The 19834-nt window shown below is 46.2% G+C and overlaps 2 protein-coding genes across 4 annotated transcripts in view; both read left to right on the forward strand.

The window, feature by feature from the left end:
- Positions 1-7743: 7743 nt before the first annotated feature.
- Positions 7744-8992, forward strand: LOC119661150. Its single transcript, XM_038070362.1, has 5 exons — positions 7744-7878; positions 7929-8307; positions 8374-8479; positions 8556-8694; positions 8807-8992. Exons 1-5 carry the CDS (start codon positions 7835-7837, stop codon positions 8865-8867), a joined length of 729 nt encoding a protein of 242 aa, XP_037926290.1. The 5' UTR covers positions 7744-7834; the 3' UTR covers positions 8868-8992.
- Positions 8993-17141: 8149 nt separating this feature from the next.
- The window catches only part of LOC119649614 (D-glucuronyl C5-epimerase B), a 51373-nt gene continuing 48680 nt past the window's right edge, over positions 17142-19834 (forward strand). The window contains exon 1 of one of the 3 annotated variants that reach the window (XM_038051847.1): positions 17142-17735. In XM_038051847.1, the coding sequence (XP_037907775.1) occupies positions 17484-17735 (252 nt within the window). In that variant the 5' untranslated portion in view covers positions 17142-17483. Of the gene's footprint in view, positions 17736-17781; positions 17933-19834 lie in introns of those variants that run through there. The other 2 variants (XM_038051838.1, XM_038051865.1) reach the window with 2 other exon arrangements.

Below are 19834 nucleotides of genomic sequence, written 5' to 3' on the forward strand. Positions count from 1 at the left end.
TAGTCAAATAGGACTAAAGCAGTTCCTTAAGTAGAGAAGATAGTCCACAGTGAGTTCGTATCATCTTCGTTGTTTATTAGCTTCGTCATTCAACTTTTACTGTGGTTTCCAAAAAAGCCTACACACTCGTGGCAAACTGCTGTAGGCAAATTAGTTCTGGGGTGAATCTCTCACGATCCCCCTAGGGTAGTGCGTTACAATACTATATCTAGAATAGGACCTTATGGGATGTATTTTCATCGAACGTGGGCTCATTGACCACAGTAGCTCCTCACGCAATGTTGTCATCGTCGAGACTTTACAACCCATTTCGGGTATTGGCTATCAAGACGTCCTTCTTTTAACCATCTCGATAGGGTCTATTAGTGAACTGCAGGATAGACTACGAAATACGACGAATGGCGATGGCCACACCCTGTACGAGGTGACCCTACTATTAACAAAATGCTATGAATGTAGACCGAGGAGTTGAAAAACACCTCCCCCAATCCGTTGTTAAGTGAACCGTGCTCATTGGATAGTTTGCAGTCGGGATAACTGACTGCATTCGAACAATGCCTCACGGATACCTGGTCGCCTCAGTGACTAAGCCTGACCTTACCGTGCTACGGTGGGCTATGGCGGACTTCCTAACCCACATACCCATGGGATTCAAATGAGTACAAAAAATAAAGACAGAAAGAGGACATATAATGAACTAGCGACACAAAACTGGCCAATTAGGCGGAGGCAAAACTCAGTCAGGTGACTACACCCAAGAAGGGAGAAGTTCTGAGGTGAACTTGCTGCCCACAGAAGAGGAGAAACTGAACTACCTAGACCTTCTAGGACTCAAATCGGACGGCGAAACACAAGAAAGTGCCATGTCGGAAGAGGAAGACAATACTCCGAAATTGTAGAAGAGCGACACTAAAATAATCCAGGTAAACCTCCACCATGCAAAGGCTATATCTGCAGTTATTCCAAGGGCGAGTTCCAAGGATAACACTGTAATAGTGCTGACTCAATCCTGGTTGTACCGTTGACAGATTCGCGGTTTACGAAGAGGAAGTATGCTGGTATTTTGGAATTCCTCTTGTGAAAAACCAAGAGCTTGCATAATTCTCAAAAGAGTTGTTAACTGGAGACCCCGTGGCTGTCTAAGTCTCACTAGAAGTCAGGGAAAAAACTCAGATAGTCGTCGCATCAGGATACTTCGCAGGAAACGACACCCGGATCCCACCGAATTTAGTTGTAGCCACTCGGCGAGAGGGAACTCCGCCATGCTATTACCATAGTATGCTGGTCCCAAGCCCAGGTAAAGGAGGAGGGTTTGAAGCAACGTACTTTGTACTATCCTCAGTAAAACAAAAATTAAATGCTGAGATCAGGGAAAGAGATAAGTAGAGTATAGTTGGAGTTATTCCACTATGCTAAATCCTACCTCATCCCTTTTGCTGACAGGTCCAGCGACATGTCGACCAAGAACATGCATACAATGTCGTTACAAACATGATGATCGGATTGAGTCACAAGCCTCGGAAAAATGCTAGGGCATCCACCTCAATCGACGCGGCAAGACGGGCCCCGGTCCTGTCGAGAAATAAGCAAGGGTTCTTGACGCATGGACGGCGTCAAGACGTAAGCAAGTTAGTCCGAACAAAACAAACAAAACAAATACGTGTCTGCACGCTAAATGTTGGTACCCTAACTGGAGGAACTCGCAAGAGCCCTTTGGAAAAGGCACATTGATATCTCCACTCTCCGAGAAACCCGATGGACTGGTGCTAAAAGCTGCGAAATTGAACGCGAACGCGGGAAAAAAGGCTACAAACTTCTCTATTTTGGTAGCCCAACACACTCAATATGGTGTTGGCATTGCCATCTCAGAGGGTTTCCGTGGTGCCATTAAAGAGGTCGAACGATTTGGTGATCGGTTGATGAAGCTCACCATTATATCAGCTGATCGCACTATCAACTTCTTTATCGCATACGCCCCACACACAGGTCGACCTGATGCCGAGAAAAATGCCTTCTGGTAACTTCTCGATGAAAAGACTTGTCATGCGCCTGCTGAGGATTATATCATCATTGTCGGCGACCTTATTGGTCATGTGGGTTAAATGGCAGACGATAACAGGTGCCATGGGGGAAAGAGGTTTGAAGCGCGCAATGAGGGTAGCGAGCATATAATCGATTTTGCGGGCTCTCATGACCTTGTACTTATGAATATATGGTTCATCAAACGATGGTCTCATCTTCCTACATTTTATAGTGGGAACAGTAAAACGCGTTCTTTGAGAATGCAACATTACTCGGTATGTGGCATTCTTCCGTTCCATAGCTAGATTACATTCATCGTCAAACCAGCCGTTCCGACTCCTTTTGCAGCTGAGGCCAAGTATGTTTGTGGCCGTATCAATGATAACTTTCTTCAGGTGATTGTGAAGATCATTTGTTGATGCTTCATCTCCAGGACCTCTGTTGACTGCGGTTATTGCGGCATCCATTTCCCTCTCAAAGAACGCGGGTACGCGCAGAGACTTATCACGAACTCCGTCGAGCGGAGAAGCGACTTCACAGACGGAAAAAGAAGCCTGGGAGAACCAACAAGTCTGTGAACTAAAAAAGTACAGGGAGCAACCGTACCAGGCGCACAAGTTTTACCAACAAGTCAGCAGGATGAAGCCTTATACACCTCGATGCTCATTCTCAAATCAGCAACAGATCATATTTGCTCTCTGTGCGGCAAGCGATGGAAAAACTGTTGGAATATGGACAACAGTTGCACCGTCTATTCATCGACTTTAAATCCGCCTATGATAGCATAGCCTGTACACGCCATGAGAAAATTCGGTATCCCAACGAAATTAATAAGACTGACTAGGCTGACCCTGACCAATGTGCGAGGCCAGATAAAAGCAGCAGGATCACTCTCAAGACTATTCGACATCAACAACGGTCTACGCCAAGGGGATGCCCTATCATCCGTCCTCTTTAACCTGGCCCTCGAGAAATTGATCCATGATGCTGAGGTAAATGCAAGAGGTACGATCCTCTTTAAGTCCACCCAACTACTGGCCTATCCTGACAATGTCGACATCATGGGAAGAACAACCCGAGACGTACAAACTGCCTTCATCCAGATCGAGCAGGCGCTGATTGGCGCGAGATCTTGGGCTGATGTGAAGGCAAGACAAAGTATATGGTGGCAACGTCAGCACCGAAGACAAATCAACCAACAACATCAAACCGCACTGGTGAAACAAAGCAGAATAAGGATAGGAGAATACAACTTTGAGACCGTTGGCAATTTCTCCTATCTAGGGTCGAAAATCACAACCAATAACAGCTACGATGATGAAATCCGCGCACGGCTGTTGTCAGCCAACAGAACCTATTTCAGCTTACAAAGTCTGTTCCGCTCGAAACGTCTCAAGGGTCAAAGCTCTTACTGTACAAGGCAATGATCTTGACAGTCCTCATGAATTCCTCGGAAACTTGGGTTCTTAGCAAGAAAAATTGGCCGCGTTCGCGAGCAGAATCCTCTGAAGAATTTTTGGCCCACTACATGAGGATGGACGATTCCGTAGCCTACATAACGACGAAATCTATGAGCGATACCATGACCGTCCCGTTGTGGATAAAATCCGGCTCAATAGATTACGGTGGGCGGGTCACTTAATCCGTATGGATGAAGATGATCCCACCCGAAAAGTCTATAAGGGCAATACCTAAGATAGAGAAAGAAGACGAGGCAGACCCTGCCTAAGATGGAGCAATGGCGTAGGTCAGGACGCCAGACACCTTTTAGGGATATCGAATTGGTAGACCTAGGCACAAAACCGGGATGTCTGGAGTTCCTTATTAAGGCAGGCCTAGACCGGATACCGGTTGTTGCGCCGTTGTTGATGATGATGAAAAATGCGTCGTTCACCGCAGCGATCAGTGAAAGAGGCAGCGAGGGTTGACATATCCGATGTGACATCGGGGCGCCCAAATCAAGAGGAAGCCTCATCAGGGGGCGCGACTGACCGTGCCGAGGTAGCAACTCCAATACCTTGTAGTGCCCTTGTTCCGGAAGTAAGCTCAGTCAGGATCGCTAGTCCTGAGCAGATGGATTCGGATACAAACCGAGTGCAAGTGCAGTCGACCGTCCTCGCTAGAGGCGAAGAGGAAAGGCCCATCAGGAAATGCGCAGCAGTGGTGAAGCGTATGCGGTCGGCAACGTTCCTCCAGAGGAACGTCAGCAAAGGTGTCAAAAACGGGTTAATGGAACTGGAAGAACTATTGGACCACATCTCCTTCTATAGATGAACGTGCAGAGCAGCGGAAGACGATTGGAGAGCAGAAACAGCCGCACTCCTCGCTGAGAACGCTGCTTGCGTCAAACGGACCGCAGATAGCCTACTGCAAAGCGAACTGGGGAAACAGCGGAAAGAGGACGACGTGCCCAAAAGAGACTTTATCGAAGTAGTTTCCAGGGCCCAAAAAAAGAAGGCAAAGAAGGAAGAAAAAAAACAACAACGGTCAACGGGCTATTGGGGGAGAAGGCTCTTGTTCCAACCTAGAGCCCATGTGCTCTCTAAAAATCCAGGATCTTGACTGCCTCACAGAAAAGGTCGAAGTAGAGGAGACGCTAAAGCGTGAATGTTCAGAGGTAACCAATGTCCGAGTAGGTATCACCTCTGTAAATGCTCGAGGCTAAAATCTCGCCGTGGTGGAAGTCCCCGAGCAATATGCAAGGAAACTCCTTAGCAGCGGGAGAATCAAAATCGGATGGGTAGTATGCAGGGTGCGAATGCGGATAGTCTCCACCAAGTGCTACAGGTGTCTGGACTGTGGACACACGTCAGCAGCTTGCAAGGGTCTGGACAGGAGGACAGCATGCCGAAGATGCGGCTAAGTGGATCATCAAGCGAAGACCTGCAATGAAAGTGAGAGTTGAGTTCTCTGCATGGATCGTGGCACGCCTGCTGAGAGCATCGCACACACTGCGGGCTTGGCACGGTGCCCGATCTTCAGGGCGGAATTGGAGAGGGCTAGGGTGTGTACGGCATGATCCGCATTTTGCAAATTAACATGTACCGGAGTGTAACCGCTCACCAGTTGCTAGCACAGTTCGCTGCGGAAGTAAATGCTGATCTAGTGCTAATTAGCGAGCAATACAAAAACAAGGACCCGTCCTCATGGCATCTCGACTTATCGGGCACCGCTGCCATCTGGGTTCGAGACGACGTTCGACTTCGTGTTCTTGCCGAAGGCCGGGGGAACGGGTTTGTCTGGATCCGGTGTTTAGGGATAACGTTTTTTAGTGTTTACCTGACGTCGAACGAGACGATGCCGGACTTCCGGCGACGGCTTGATGCGCCAAAAGACGCCGTTTCGAGCACGGAGGTACGAATCCTGGTAGGCGGTGTTTTTAATGCCAGGGCTCTCTCTGCGGTGAGAACCGGGCTCGTAGTTTTAAACACCGAATTGACGCCAACGTTTCGGCGCCCAGGCTGTGAATGAAGTATTCCTGACATCACTTTTGCGTCGGAATCCTTGGCATTACGGTGGACGGGTGGCGAGTCCTATAAGACTTCTCGGCAAGTAATCACCAGTACATTGCGTTCGAAGTGGTTGACGCTACTTGCCGGCGAACACCAACGCAACGCTTCCCCTGCCTATGAAATGTCGCGAGGGTTAACATCGGGAAATTCGTCGAAGCTTTTGCAGCAACCAGGGCCGCGCTGGAGGGCACTCCGGGGGTGGTAGTGTCGTAGCTAACACCGTCGTAAACTCAGTGATGAACCTGATAACGACGGCATGTGAGGTTTCCATGCCCCGGAGGGGCCCCAGGCGCGACAAGTCTTCTATGTACTGGTGGACGGTAGAAATTGCCGACCTACGGAGGGAGTGTCATAAGTTCGTCGTTTGTTAATGCCCACGCCATAGGATCGAGAGGGGTTCACTCTTCTCTGTTATGACTCCTAGTTATAGACACCATGCTATGGCTACTGGAAACACAAAGATCTTCACACAACGATTGGTGGACGATCTAACCGTAATAATTATCGGCAAATTTGCGGGCACAGTATGTGATCGGCTGAATGCAACACTGCATGTAATCCTCAGTTGGTGTGTCCATAATGGACTCACGGTGAACGCTAGGAAGACTGGATTAGTTATATTCACTAGGAACGTTAGGTGGGGTAACAACACGCTTAGTAGGGGCCCAAATCCAGCAGGTACAAATAGTCAAATATTTAAGAGTACAGTTCGACTCCCAGCCAAAGTAGAAGCACCATATCCAGGAACAATACCAGAAATCCTGCAGATTTCTCTGGTGCCAAAATGGATTCATTGGATGTATACATCCATAAAAAAAACCATTTTGATGTGTGCATGCCGACCGCGGCACTCGAACCTAATCTAAATTTACCCCAAACCAGTTGGAGGTGAAAAGAAAAGCAGCTATCGACACATATAGACTTGATACTATTGGCGCATAAAAAGGCAATTATAGGGTCATGCGTCCATCTGGAAGTTTCTTAACAAACATCAGGTGGCTCTGATGCCCACCAGTAACATGGTTTCCAGATTCGTCTTGAAAAGACATACTCCGCCGTAATCACCAAAAGACAAGAATGGTCGATAAATGGTCACGAGTTTTTTGGGATTACAGATTTAATAATCTTCACCGACAGGTCAGCCATGGAAACTTATCGGACGCAGAGGTGTTCTTGGGAAATCCGATTATGGAACTGGCTCGACCTCTCGGAGAAATAACCACCATATTCCAGGCGAAGATATATGCCATTTTATAGTCAGCAGCATATTTGAGGCGAAAATGGAGGGTTCGCACCTTTTAGATCTGTTCTGACAGTCGGGCAACAATAAACAGCAACGACATATCAACCTAGTTGACACCAGGCGCCGCTGAAACTTCGCCGACTGAACGAAATATTCCTGATGTGGGTGACAGAGCACTCAAACATCGTTGGTAATAAGGAAGCTGACAGACTCGCTCGCTAAGGTTCTGGGTCCACAATCGTGGGGCCAGAACCAGCTTTTAGCATCTGGTCATCTACTGTCAAGCCTACTCTGAAGGGGGCAATGACAAGGACTCACGCAACCGCATGGAGACATTTGAACCGCTGTCGGCAGGCGAAAGTCTTTATGAAGGAACCCAGGGCGGTTATACCGAAATTTTTGTTATTCCTTAAGAAGTGGGACATGAAAATCCTAGTAGAGCTCTTGATGGGACACTACTCTTTAAACTACCACATTAAGAAAATCGGAGTGGTGGTTTCGGTGAGGAGGCGGAAAAGGCGACCATGCACTTCGTATGCAGCTGTCCAGCCTCTTCAGGCCTCAGACGAAGATATCTTGATAAGGATTTCTTCTTTAGAGAATGTTCTCAAATTCGCGAAAGCCTGTGAACGCCGTAGGCGAGAGGCCGATGAATAGACGATCTTCGGCGATAGTACAATGGGCCTAACAAAGATCTGAGTGCTTGGAGCTGTGACTAAACTAACTAACTAAATAAGTTCCTTCTCCTCCTCCTGCCTTGGAACCGATCTTGTATCTGTTCTGTAAAGCACTAATCGAGATCTTTCGTTTGATATCCCACACGATTATATTCGGAAAAAAACCTTGCACATGCCCTTCGCCCCCTCCCCCCTCCACTCAAAATCATACCTTTCACTATTTGGGTGTGATTTCCCCTTCAAACGCACCCCATTTTTATTCATTTAGTTATTATATTGTTCAGTTATATAAAAATTTATCAAAGGTAGCCTATAATCCCTGACAATTCAAAAATATTGCATTATTCTGAAGTGTGATTTAGGTTCTTCTCTGTTGTACAATGCGACCAAGAGTTTACCCACCTCAACCCCATTACATACCAGGGTAAGCTTCTTACAGTTATCATAAGTATAATCTTAAGCAGTTCATTGTAGTTATACTGGACATTGCCCCAAATATGATTTAATTCAAAACAAGCAAGGAAGACCCCATCAACGTTATCTCGAGTGCAAACCAGCTCAATTAGAAAAAGTTAAAAACGAGGATCACTTGGACGAAAAGGAACACGGGCTAACTTTAAAGGAGATCGACTTCGTCGTAGCACATGAACGTGAACCAAACTATACGCATCGTAGTGCTCCAAAAGCTGAAGAGTTTTCGTCCTTTTTAAACAACCAACTTGGAAGTAAATTGTCATCGCAATTTCAGGAATCAGTTGCTTCCCGACAGAAGCAAATCAGAGACGAATTGCTGGAAGAGCGCTTAGCAAAACGGATAGAGACCCTTAATAAAAGTTCAAGCGTGGTTAAACCGGTTTGAGAAAATAATATCTCGATAAAAAGAAATATATTCTCAGATTTCCCTGTATCTTTTCCACAGAAACAATGTAATGTAGACCTGAGTTGTCACCGTCGCATTTATAAAACGAGAGACATGTTCAAGGAGTTCAAAGTTTCGGAGGCAACTCCAGACGAAAGGAAAATAGGTACGTAGAAAATATTTTCTTTTGATTCCTTTATACTACCAATAGTAGTAATACGTATAATCTTTATATATTTAAGAGCTAGAATTGTGTAAATACCAACCTGGTAGTCCAAATGACGCATTTGCTAAAGAAAGAAGTGCCATTTTCGATATTTACAAGAAAGATTCTGGTTTAATACCCAATTATGCCGGCCATGTTCCTGGATCTGATTTTAGGTTTGTGGTTGAATATTCATGGTTACTAAAAACTGCTAGGACTGCAATTTTTTGTATATTTGTAATAATAAGGACATTCTGAGTTTGTATTATTTCGAAAATTTTATTTTAGATTTGGTAAAACTTTCGGATATGATTCTTTCAATGCGAAACAATGGCTAAGAAAGTCGTAAGAAGTGTAACCTTCAATTATCGTGTTTGAATTCAGTGAAACTTGCATCTCACAATTTTGAATAATAATTCTAAAATTTATAGTTGACTTGCTTTTTTTTAAAATAAATATACACCGAAATTACAAGACCTTTTAATAACTGAAATATAAAAAAAAACACGAGAGTTAAATTCTTAAGATGTCTGTACTTTATTAATAATAATAATTACCTTTTTAGGGACAAAAAAAGGACACGATGCAGGACCCCGCGAACACAAGATCGATCACCTACTTACCAACCCTTTACAAATTCATAACCCCCATTATTAGTGGAAGGGTCAATGCGCACCCCGAGACCTTCCTGTCCAAAGAGCAGAAGAGCTGCCGAGTCGGTTCAAGGGGTTGCAAACAGCAACTCATTATCGACTCGGTAGTTACAGGACAGCTAACTAGAGGCCAAAGAAACTTCTTTAGTTGCTATATAGATTATGCGAAGGATTTTGACAGCGTCCCGCATTATTATTATTCTGTTAAGGGAAAGTCGAACCGCGTCCTAGAAGAACTATTGTGCCCCTTTTACTGGTTATAGTGTAACTATTGATCATATTATCTCAAGGAGGCCTGTAACCGTTAGGAACTTTAGTATGATCCCCACTTCCAGATGTTTCAGCTTTGCATCTGGTATTAACTGTTCTCCCAGATGTATCGACCTACTTTGCACAAGTGCCGGACACTGTCCCAGGACGTGCATAGAGGTTTCGTCCTTCCCCTCACAAAACCTGCAGGCAGTGTCCGTAGATATCCCTAGCTTCCCTAGGTGATAGTTCAGCCGACAATGATCAGTGAGAATTCCCACTATGATTCGCAGGTTCTTTTTGGTGAGGTTTAAGCAATCCTTTGTGCGCATGGGTTCGTATCCCCCAATAAGCACCCTGGACTGCTCCATCCCTGGTAGGCCCGCCCAATATAGTCCCCTCAACCGTTTCTCTTCGTTTCTTAGGTTCATAGCCATGAAACCGTTTCCGATTCCACAGAAGGGTTCTGGCCCGTGTAAAGGCATCCCTGCTCCCTTCTTGGCTAGTTCATCCGCTGCCTCGTTGCCTTCCAACCCAGCATGGCCTGGAACCCAAAGTATCCAGACCTTGCTGGACGAGCCGAGTGTATTTAGTCTCTCAAGGCATTCCCATACCAGTTTAGAGTTCACCTGGCTCGACCTAAGTGCATTGATCGCTGCTTGGCTATCAGTGAGAATAGCTATGTTCTGCCCCCTGTAGTTCCTTTGCAGATTAAAGGAGGCACATTTGTCTATGGCGTAAATTTCCGCCTGGAATATGCTAGTGTACCTGCCCATTGGCTCAAAGTACATTTTCCTTGGACCAATGACACCGGCACCCGCTCCCTCTGCTGTGAGGGATCCGTCAGTGTACCAAGTAATCAGTTGCTGGTTTAGGCCGTATGTCGCAGCCACGCTCTCCCAGTTTGCCTTGTTACTCCAACGTGTTTCAAACTTCTTATCGAAGTGAAACCTCGTTGTCATGTTGTCCCTCGGTATCAGTAATTCGGGATACCGCCTAGAAAGGATATCAATCTTCCTTCGATTTAGGCAGCTCCCCGCCTCACTCATACTACCGGCCATCCTGAATATTGATCTCCTTGCCTGCATCTGTATGTGCAGATGGAGAGGGGTTAATCCCAGAAGGACCTCCAGGGATACCGTTTGGCATGTCCTCATTGCCCCACTGATACACACGCAAGCCAGCCTTTGGAGCTTATGTAATTCCCTAGCTTGTGTGCTGAGTTGGGTTCTTTGTGCCCAGATTACTTCTCCATAGGTAATCATTGGCCTTACTATTGCAGTATATATCCAAAGTAGTATCTTCAGGCTGCAACCCCATTTTTTTCCTGCTATGGATCTGCAAGTCATCAGAGCCCTCGTGGCTTTCCGACAAGTGTTTCCGACATGTGTCTTCCAGAGTAATTTTTGGTCTAGCGTGATTCCCAAATATTTGACCTCTGTTTCTCGTTTCACCTTCATATCATGTAATGTTATGGCTTTCAGGTGATCCAGCTTACGCCTCCTAGTGAATGGTAGTATGGTGGTTTTGGTTGGGTTGATCCGCAGTCCCACCTTCCTGCACCAGGCGCTAGTAACCCTTAATCCAGTTTGGATTCTATCACATAGGGTATCTTCGTATTTGCCCCTACAGATTAAAACAATGTCGTCCGCGTAGCCCTGGACTTGTATTCCAGCATTAGTTAACACGTCCAGAAGTTCATCCACTACCATACTCCACATCAGCGACGATAGTACTCCACCCTGTGGACAGCCTTGAGTGGTGTTCATGATAATAGAATTTGTACCTGTTTGTACCTCTTTTTGTCTGCTTTCTAGCATTTTGCCCATCCAGAGTGCCAGGGTATTTCCCGCTCTTTTGCGGCTCAGGGCATCCTGTATCTCTGTGTGCGATGTGTTGTCGAATGCTCCTTCGATATCCAAAAAGGCGCACATCGCAATTTCTTTTGTTTCTATGGCGTCCCGTAGTACCTCTGTCAGCTGATACAGAGCAGTTTTAGTTGACCGTCCTGCCTGGTAAGCGTGTTGACAGTGATGTAGGGGATTACGCTTTAGAACGTTAGTTCTAATATAGTTGTCTATGACCTTCTCCACCGTTTTGAGTACGAAAGATGTTAGGCAGATTGGTCTGAAAGATTTAGTGTGAAAAGGATCCTTTTTACCCGCTTTCGGAATAAACACCACTTTTGCCCTTCTCCATGCCCTTGGTATGTAATCCAGTGCTATGCTCCCCCTTACCACCCTCAGAAGAGACTCTCAGATAATTCCTAGGCCTCTCTGGATAAGTGCTGGGAAAATGCCGTCTACTCCGGGAGATTTCATTGGTTGAAAAGTTCCCACTGCCCATCTTAGCCTAGCTTCTGCATACCTCTTTTGCTAGTTTCCAGCTCTCTTTCCTTCCCCTTTTATTCGTTGTTGGGGTGTCAGGCAGATTGTTGTCGCTTGCCGCCGAGGGGTAGGACGTGCTACGTGCTAAGTGCGCACTGACACAATTGATGTATTTAGATGACATCAAGCTGTATGCTGATATTGACAAACACCATAGAAGTCTGTTGCGAGTAGTAGACATGTTCAGCCGTGATATTCGGATAGAGTTTGGATTAGACAAGTGTCAAATCCAAGCCATCCGCAACGGTCATCAGGAACCTCATGCTGGTACTGAAATCGCATCTCTCGGGGAAGAATAAGATAAACGCATTGAAGGCATACGCTATCCCTTCACTGGCTCATGCATTCCCAATATTGCCGTGGACGAAAATCGACCTGGAAAACGTCCAGCGGCGGATACGAGCAACTATGTCCAAATTCCGAATGCATCATCCAAAGTCCGTCGTGGAGCGGATGAACCTACCTCGTGACATCGGAAGAAGGGGCGTGATTGATATGGTGGCACAACATCACTGCCAGGTCGGTTGTCTGTAAGGCAAACTGTGGACTAACTCTACTTAACTAGAAGGAACGATCTTTCAATCTTCTGAGTGGGATGAAGTCTGACCAAGAGCGAATCGATGAATGGAAGTCGAAGGCAATGCGCGGTAAAGACGCCACCGGAGCTTATAAAAGCTCATAATGAAAAAGGAGGTGGAGAACGACCAGCGGAGGATGTGTGGTTCGACGTTAGAGACGTTGGAACATCCCACTTCTGGCTGCAGTGTAATGTCGCCGGCGAAATACACGAACAGAGAGGCATAATGCTTTCATCATCAATGGCCCAACAACCGATATCCGATCTAGACCCGCCTTCGCAAGGAACTCCAGCCAACCCGGTTTTGCACCAAGTTCCGAAAATTCGATATCCCTAAAAGCTGTCTGGCATCCTGATCTACGCCATCGCACCAGCTCATGCAGGATCTGCCTCGTCTTCTTTTTCTACCATAGATATTGCCCTTATAGACTTTCCGGGCTGGATCATCCTCATCCATATGGATTAAGTAACCCGCCCACCGCAGCCTATTGAGCCGGATTTTATCCACAACCTGATGGGCATGGTATCGCTCATAGATTTCGTTATTATGCTACGGTATGGTCCATCCTCATGTAGAGGTCCAAAAATTCTTCGGGTGTTTCTTCTCACGAACGCAGCCAAAAGTTCGCAATTTTTCTTGCGGGCGAGATCATAATCTTGTAAAATAAAAACTTTGACCCTATGGTGAGACGTTTCGAACGAAGCAGTTTTTGAAAGCTGAAATAGGCTCTGTTGGCTGACAACCACCGTGCGCGGATTTCATCGTCATAGCTGTTATCGGCTGTGATTTACGACCCTAGATAGAAGAAATTATCAACGGCCTCAAAGTTGTAGTCTCCTATCTTTATTCTTCCCGTTTGACCAGTGCGGTTTGATGTTGTTGGTTAGTTGGTTTTTGGTGCTGACGTTGCCATCATATATTTTGTCTTGCCTTCATTCATGTGCAACCCAAGATCTCGCGCCGCCTGCTCGATCTGGATGAAGACAGTTTGTACGTCTCTGGTTGTTCTTCCCATGATATCGATATCGTCAGCATAGGCCAGTAGTTGGGTGGATTTAAAGAAGATCGTACCTCTTGCATTTACCTCAGCATCACGGATCACTTTCTCCAGGGCCAGGTTAAAGAGGACGCATGATAGGGCTTGTAAGCCTTCGCCATCTCAGGCCCGCGGCTGCTAGGTAGTGCGAGTAGACTCGGCCCCCGACAGCCGCCAGCGGAACACCGACTGTATTCCCCGAGGGACCGCCAAGAGCAGAGCCTTGCCTGGCCAATCCGTCAGCCCGCTCATTCCCCTCTATGTTCCTAAGCCCGGGAACCCAGAGGAGAGTGATCTTGAGCGTGCCGCCCAGATGGTTGAGCGCGTCTCTGCACTGCCGAACCAGCCGGGAAGATGTCGTCGTTGAGTACCAGGCCTTGATGGCCGCTTGGCTGTCGGTCAGAATGGCTATGTTACGCTTGAGGCTCGAATCACGCTCCAGCCATCGACAGACTTCCAATATCGCCAGTACTTCCGCCTGGAATAAACTGGTGAAACCTGGGAGACCGTACGACTTGGATACACCACGTGTATTCGAGAAAACCCACGCGCCGTCTCCATAGGCCATCTTTGATCCGTCCGTCAAGAATACCGTGTCATAGTCTTGCAACACGCCGCCGATCTTCCACTTTGCCTTGGTTGGAAGGTCCACAGCAAAGTTTCTCGTGAAGTTAAGCTTGCGTGTGACATAGTCCGTGGGGGATGCCCAGATTTCTCGAGGTATTTCATCTAGGATGTTGCTGTGGCCGTAGGACTTCGGTGTCCAGCATCCGGACTCACGTAGTCTGACGGCACTGCACGCTGCAACATATTTGATGTGGAGGTCTAAGGGGAGGAGATGCAGGAGCACATTGAGAACATCTGCCGGGCAGGACCGCAGAGCCCCCGTAGCACCTGCACACGCGGTTCTTTGAATCCTATTAAGCTTCGTTCTATTGTATTTCTTCTTCAAAGCCTGCCACCATACAATAGAGCCGTACGTCAGGATCGGACGCACTACAGCGGTGTACATCCAGAGAACCATCCTCGGCCGGAGACCCCATTTCTTCGCAAAGGTTCTCTTACAGGCATAGAAGGTTATACAGGCCTTCTTAATCCTCAGTTCTATGTTCAATCTCCAATTTAGCTTAGGATCCAGGATTACACGCAGATACTTTACATTAGAGGAAAGAACCAATCTTTGTTCATTCAGCCATGGTAGATGGAATTCAGGTATCCTTGTCTTGGTGGTGAATAGCATCAGTTGCGTTGTGGTTGGGTTTATACTGAGTCCGCATCTTGCGGCCCACAGGCACACCTTTCGCAACGCTCCTTCCATAATGTCGCTCATAATGGACAGAAACATCCCTGATACTAATATCACCAAGTCGTCGGCATACGCCACCACCTTCACCCTGCTGCTGTCCAATGTACGTAAAATTTTGTCCATTACTATTAACCAGAGCACCGGTGAGATGGCACCACCCTGGGGCGTGCCTCTGTTCACAGCTCTGGTCAAGTGGTTGCCTCCCAGATCGGACTGGATTATCCTGGTACTCAGCATGGATATAATCCAATGCGTGAGATACCCTTCCAATCCAATACCGGTCAAGGCTTCCTTGATGGCGTTGGTACTGACGTTGTTGAAAGCTCCCTCTATATCCAAGAAGGCAGCAAGGTATACTGCTTGTACTGCAGCGACCGCTCAACCGTGCCAATTACCTCGTGGAGGGCGGTTTCTGCGGATTTTCCTTTGAGGTAGGCATGCTGGGACTTAGAGAAAGGCGTTCTCCCCATAATCGTCCTTAAGTGAATGTCCAGGACGCGTTCTAGGGTCTTCAGCACGAAAGAGGTCAGGCTAATTGGCCGAAAGTCCTTCGCGGACTCATGACCGCGCCTGCCCGCTTTCGGTATGAAAACCACCCGTGCGCGCCCCCAGGACTGCGGTACGTATCCTAAAGTGATGCAGCTCCGGTAAATCTCAGCAAGCCACGGCACAACCCTTTCCTGCTGCTTCTGTAGCATGACTGGCATTATGCCATCTGGGCCTGGAGATTTGTATGCGGAGAAGCTGTTTATAGCCTAGCCGATCCTATCCCCGGTAATTACCGATTTGATAGTCTCACACAGCTGGGGTTGCCGCAAACCCTTCAAGCGAGGTTCTGACTCACAGTCCTCCTCACTGGAGGGAAAGTGCGTTTGCACCAGCAGCTCCAAGGTTTCGCTAGAAGATTCCGTGCAGGAGCCTTCCGACTTTTTAGGGAGGGAGGGCCTCTTATGTTCCTTGGACAGAATCTTACTGGGCCTCGCGGATTCACTAGTGCTTTCAGTATTCTGACAATAGTCTAGCCAAGACCGCCTCTTGGCGGTCCTGCTGGCCGACTTGTACTTCTTTAGGCAGTCCTTGTATGGCTGCCAGTATTTTTGCCTGTAGCAGATGTTGAAGATTTCTCTGGTCAGCTTCCTGAGACTAGAGAGATGTTTATTCCAGCACGGTGGCAGAGACTTTTTACTGTACTTAGCAGGGCACGAGACTTTGAAGGCGGTATCAAATGCCTTCTGCAGAGCCCCGACCTTTGACTCCAGTTCGTCTGTCGTGCCAATCCTACCAATTTGCGCACCGGAGAGTTTGTTCTTAATTACCTGACCAAACTCTCTCCAGTCGATCCAGTCTCTAAAGGGCTTGGAGACCTCTGCGGCGAGATCTAGACTGAAGAGTATCCAACTGTGGTCGGAGAAGGATCTCTGGTCAAACACTCTCCAGTCCTCCACCCTAAGAATCCCGTTGTCGGTTAGTAGGGTGATATCAAGGACCTCCTCCCAACCGTCACAGTTCTCCGAGCAGGGGAAATGAAAGGTTGGTGTACTGCCCCTGTTACACACCGATCGGTTTGAAGTAATAATAAAATCAAAGAATGACTCACCTCTTTTGTTGATTTCGGAGCTGCCGCAAAGCGTATGCCTTGCATTTGCATCGCAGCCTATCAGCAGGTTGGCTTTCTTTGCTGTTATGGTGTTCGTCAGATGTTGTAGTTCTTCTGGCGGAGCTGATCGGTCGTGAGCCATGTACGCCGAGGAAATATACACGGTCTCTGCCCCACCTGCTCCAGCTTGACCACAACTAGGCCACTGGAACTCAGGTCCGGGCACAGGAAAGCGTGCAGACTCTCCCTCGCAAGAATACATGCTCTAGGTTTAGCCTGATCAGCGTCTCCTGTGCTGTGGAATAAATTAAAATATTTGCTTTGGAGCCCTTTGATGGTTTGGTCGCTTCCGACCCAGGGCTCCTGTATTAATGCGATGAAGGTTTTGGCAACTTTCACGAGGCAAGTAAACATCTTTCCTATTCTTTTTCTTGAGCCGTTGTCCCGTTCACATAATATTATTTAGTTTTTTTCCATATTCAGTATAGATTTTATACATAAAGTATTATACAGCAATGTATGCGCTGTTGACTTTTTGAAACCTAACACCCTTTACAAAATATACATAATTTCATGCGTTACATTCTCGATAAACGTCACTCAATTTGCATTGAATCAAAACACTCCAAAAATAGTCTAATTTTAAAGCATTTCCTAACCTTTTCAGCACATTAACTGCCCAAATATTTCTGGTCGTTAAATGCATTTTGTATGCACTCTGCATTCTAAGGCAAAAAGAATTCAAAATCTAGTACTACCTTTCTTTACCCACCTGATCGGATTCTTTCCAATTGGGCAAGGCCGCAAACAGCTTCACCGTCAGCAAACTTGTCAAAATCATCTGGTTCTGATTATAAATTTTTCGACGCGAGTGAAAAAAGGTGTTTCTGTACTCCCTCTTTTAATGACGTTTGTTTTCATCACAAAACTAGTTCACTAGCGATGTTTTCATTCATAATTGATCGCGTTGCGTCTCATATGTGCATTCCAGAGTGATTTTTTACTGTGATGCGGTCACCGCAACCCTCCAATTACCCCTAAAAATGCCACAATTGGACGGGTTTCGGACATAAATACGTAGAAGTGAATCCGGCCCGAGGTACGTGTCGTATCGCTAGAATCAGAAGAGAAAGAATTCGTCGGCGGGCACGGGCAACAAATGTCTGGAAATCATTTGGAATTTCCTGATAAACCGAATCGGGCGGTGTGGGCTCCACCACTACCTCCTCCACTTGCAACGATCCGCAGCAAGCAGCAGCACCAGCAACAACAATTAGAGCAGCCGCGATCAGATCGGCCTTGTTACGTGGGAATTAATCCGACAGCTGCTCCTCCACATCGAGGAGCCGTCACATACTTGCCATTGCCAGTGAAGAGACCCCGCGGGCACACTAGCAGCGGCAGCCGTAAAGTAATTGCTTTTATCTATGCGTTGGATATTCTGAGATTTCACTGCGCTTGTTTAATTGGTTTTAATGAATTTGATTTTTCGTGTAACATGATCATTAGTTGTCCGTTTTCAATGCAGTTCTACCTTGTGAATAGTCAATTTACTAAGTTCGCCAGTGCAGTGACAGTGATTGAAAAAATATAATTATTTATTCGTGAGTAAGTACAGAAAAAATGTTAATTATAGGCGAAAAGAGATTGCAAGGGGATTACAACTTCTCTCAGTGAATCACTCAGCAAGTTGGCGAATTCTCCTAGCAAATGTCCGGTATTAGTTGCGCTAAGGAGTCAAAATTGTTCAAAATGAAAACTGGACTTTCGCAGCTGGTTTTGTTGGAGTGTGTTGGCTTTTCCTTTGACTTTCTTGCTTTTTATTAATCATTTGTTATTATTCGTTCCTTGCCTTTTTTTTACAAAGAACTGCAGGGCTTGGTTTCATTTCTAGCTGTTGAAAGGCTGGGTTGAGGCTGACGAATACTCTTACCAAGCCCGTTTATCCCGATGAAAATTTACTGACTTAGCCGGGTAAACCTCTCTATTTACACTGTAACAATATCGGACTATGCAATTTACAATATCCACCATCAACAGTAAAATACCCGATGTCGAATCTAGGCCTTGGCTTACTAAGAGAAATCTAGATATCCCGGTATTACGCCGAGTTGCATCACACCCTGCCTAAGATGGAGCGATGGTGTAGGCCAGGACGCCAGACAGCTTTTAGGGCTATCGAATTGATGGACCTCGGCCCAAAACCGGGATGTCTGAAGTTCCTTATTAAGGCAGGCCTAGACCGGATACCGGTTGTTGCGCCGTTGATGATGATGATGCATCAGTTCATAAGCATAAGGCAGAGTCTGTCACATTTCCTTCTTATACCATTCATATTGGCCGTAGAGACTTTCCGGACTGGATCATCTGCACTCAAACGGATTAGATGACTTGCCCATCGGATATTATCTTTAACTAAACGGGTCGGGATATCACTTATAGATTTCTTCGTTATAGCGGGAGGTCCAGGAATCTGGAGAATGGATGGTTTATTCGGAATATTCTCGTTTTGAATGGCGCTAAGAGTTTGCAATACAGGCGGCATAATTGCACAGTTTGACCTTCGTCTTATGGGAAAACGTTTTGAGCGAAAAGGTTTTTGAAAACCGCGAAAGGCAACGTTGACCGCCAACAAATGTGTGTGGAATTCATTATTATAGCTATGACTTACAACCCTAGGAGAGATGAGAGGAAATACCTCAAAGTTTTAGTCTTTTCATTGTTTTCAACAGCTCGATGTTATCTGATGTTTTTTCATTTTTGGTAATGAAGTTAACGCCATACACCGTATAACCATAAACACTTTCAGCACTTTGAAACTCATCAGCAGAACCTCGAATGGAAAATGTTCTTTATTTGTCGAAAGAGAAAAAAAATACAATTCTAATGATCGCTCAAAATGAGCGCCTTCGTTATTGATACACAGTCGTACGTACTTGGATATTTATCGATACACGTACGCACAGTCTCTAAGCGGTATTTTTGCGGCTTCTGCGACGACACTTCGAGATTTGGATGACGTATTAGACATGCATTTCGCTCTAAAATGCCCCATAATTTATCGTCCAGTGGATTCAGATGGGGGTTTCCCGACGTCCAGTATTCACCATGAATAAATGTTGGAACATTGTCCGTGAGCCATATTGTTGATAACGTCTTGGCTTCAATGACGGCGCGAAGTCTTTTTGGAAAATGCAAAGTTCACCAGCAAAGAGGGTATCATTATGCTTCTCTGCTGTTCAATAACAGTTTCTCTCGTAAATTTTAGTGGTTGTTTTGATTCCAGAAGTACAGGAAATGCAAAGGAGTGACACCTTTCTAGGCCATTACGAACTTGGGATCGTGGCCTCATTGAACCCCTGGGATTCTATAAGATTACTAGTTGGGAGAGCGATAGTGTAAAAGTAATGGGCTAAAATGGAAAATATGGAAATGAACCGAGAGGAATGTGTGTTGTCCACACCTCCCCAAGCAAGTTTATAAATGACATGCATTAGCTTTTCTGATGGT

Source organism: Hermetia illucens, chromosome 1 (assembly GCF_905115235.1).
Source record: "Hermetia illucens chromosome 1, iHerIll2.2.curated.20191125, whole genome shotgun sequence".
Classification (NCBI taxonomy): Eukaryota; Metazoa; Arthropoda; class Insecta; order Diptera; family Stratiomyidae; genus Hermetia; species Hermetia illucens.

Excerpts from the sequence above, each read along its gene's own strand:
- LOC119661150 (XM_038070362.1), top strand. The coding sequence starts at position 7,835 with ATGCGACCAAGAGTTTACCCACCTCAACCCCATTACATACCAGG. Across the intron at positions 7,879-7,928 it reads CAACCCCATTACATACCAGG|TTATACTGGACATTGCCCCA; the intron begins GTAAGCTTCTTA and ends AGTTCATTGTAG. Across the intron at positions 8,695-8,806 it reads GTTCCTGGATCTGATTTTAG|ATTTGGTAAAACTTTCGGAT; the intron begins GTTTGTGGTTGA and ends ATTTTATTTTAG.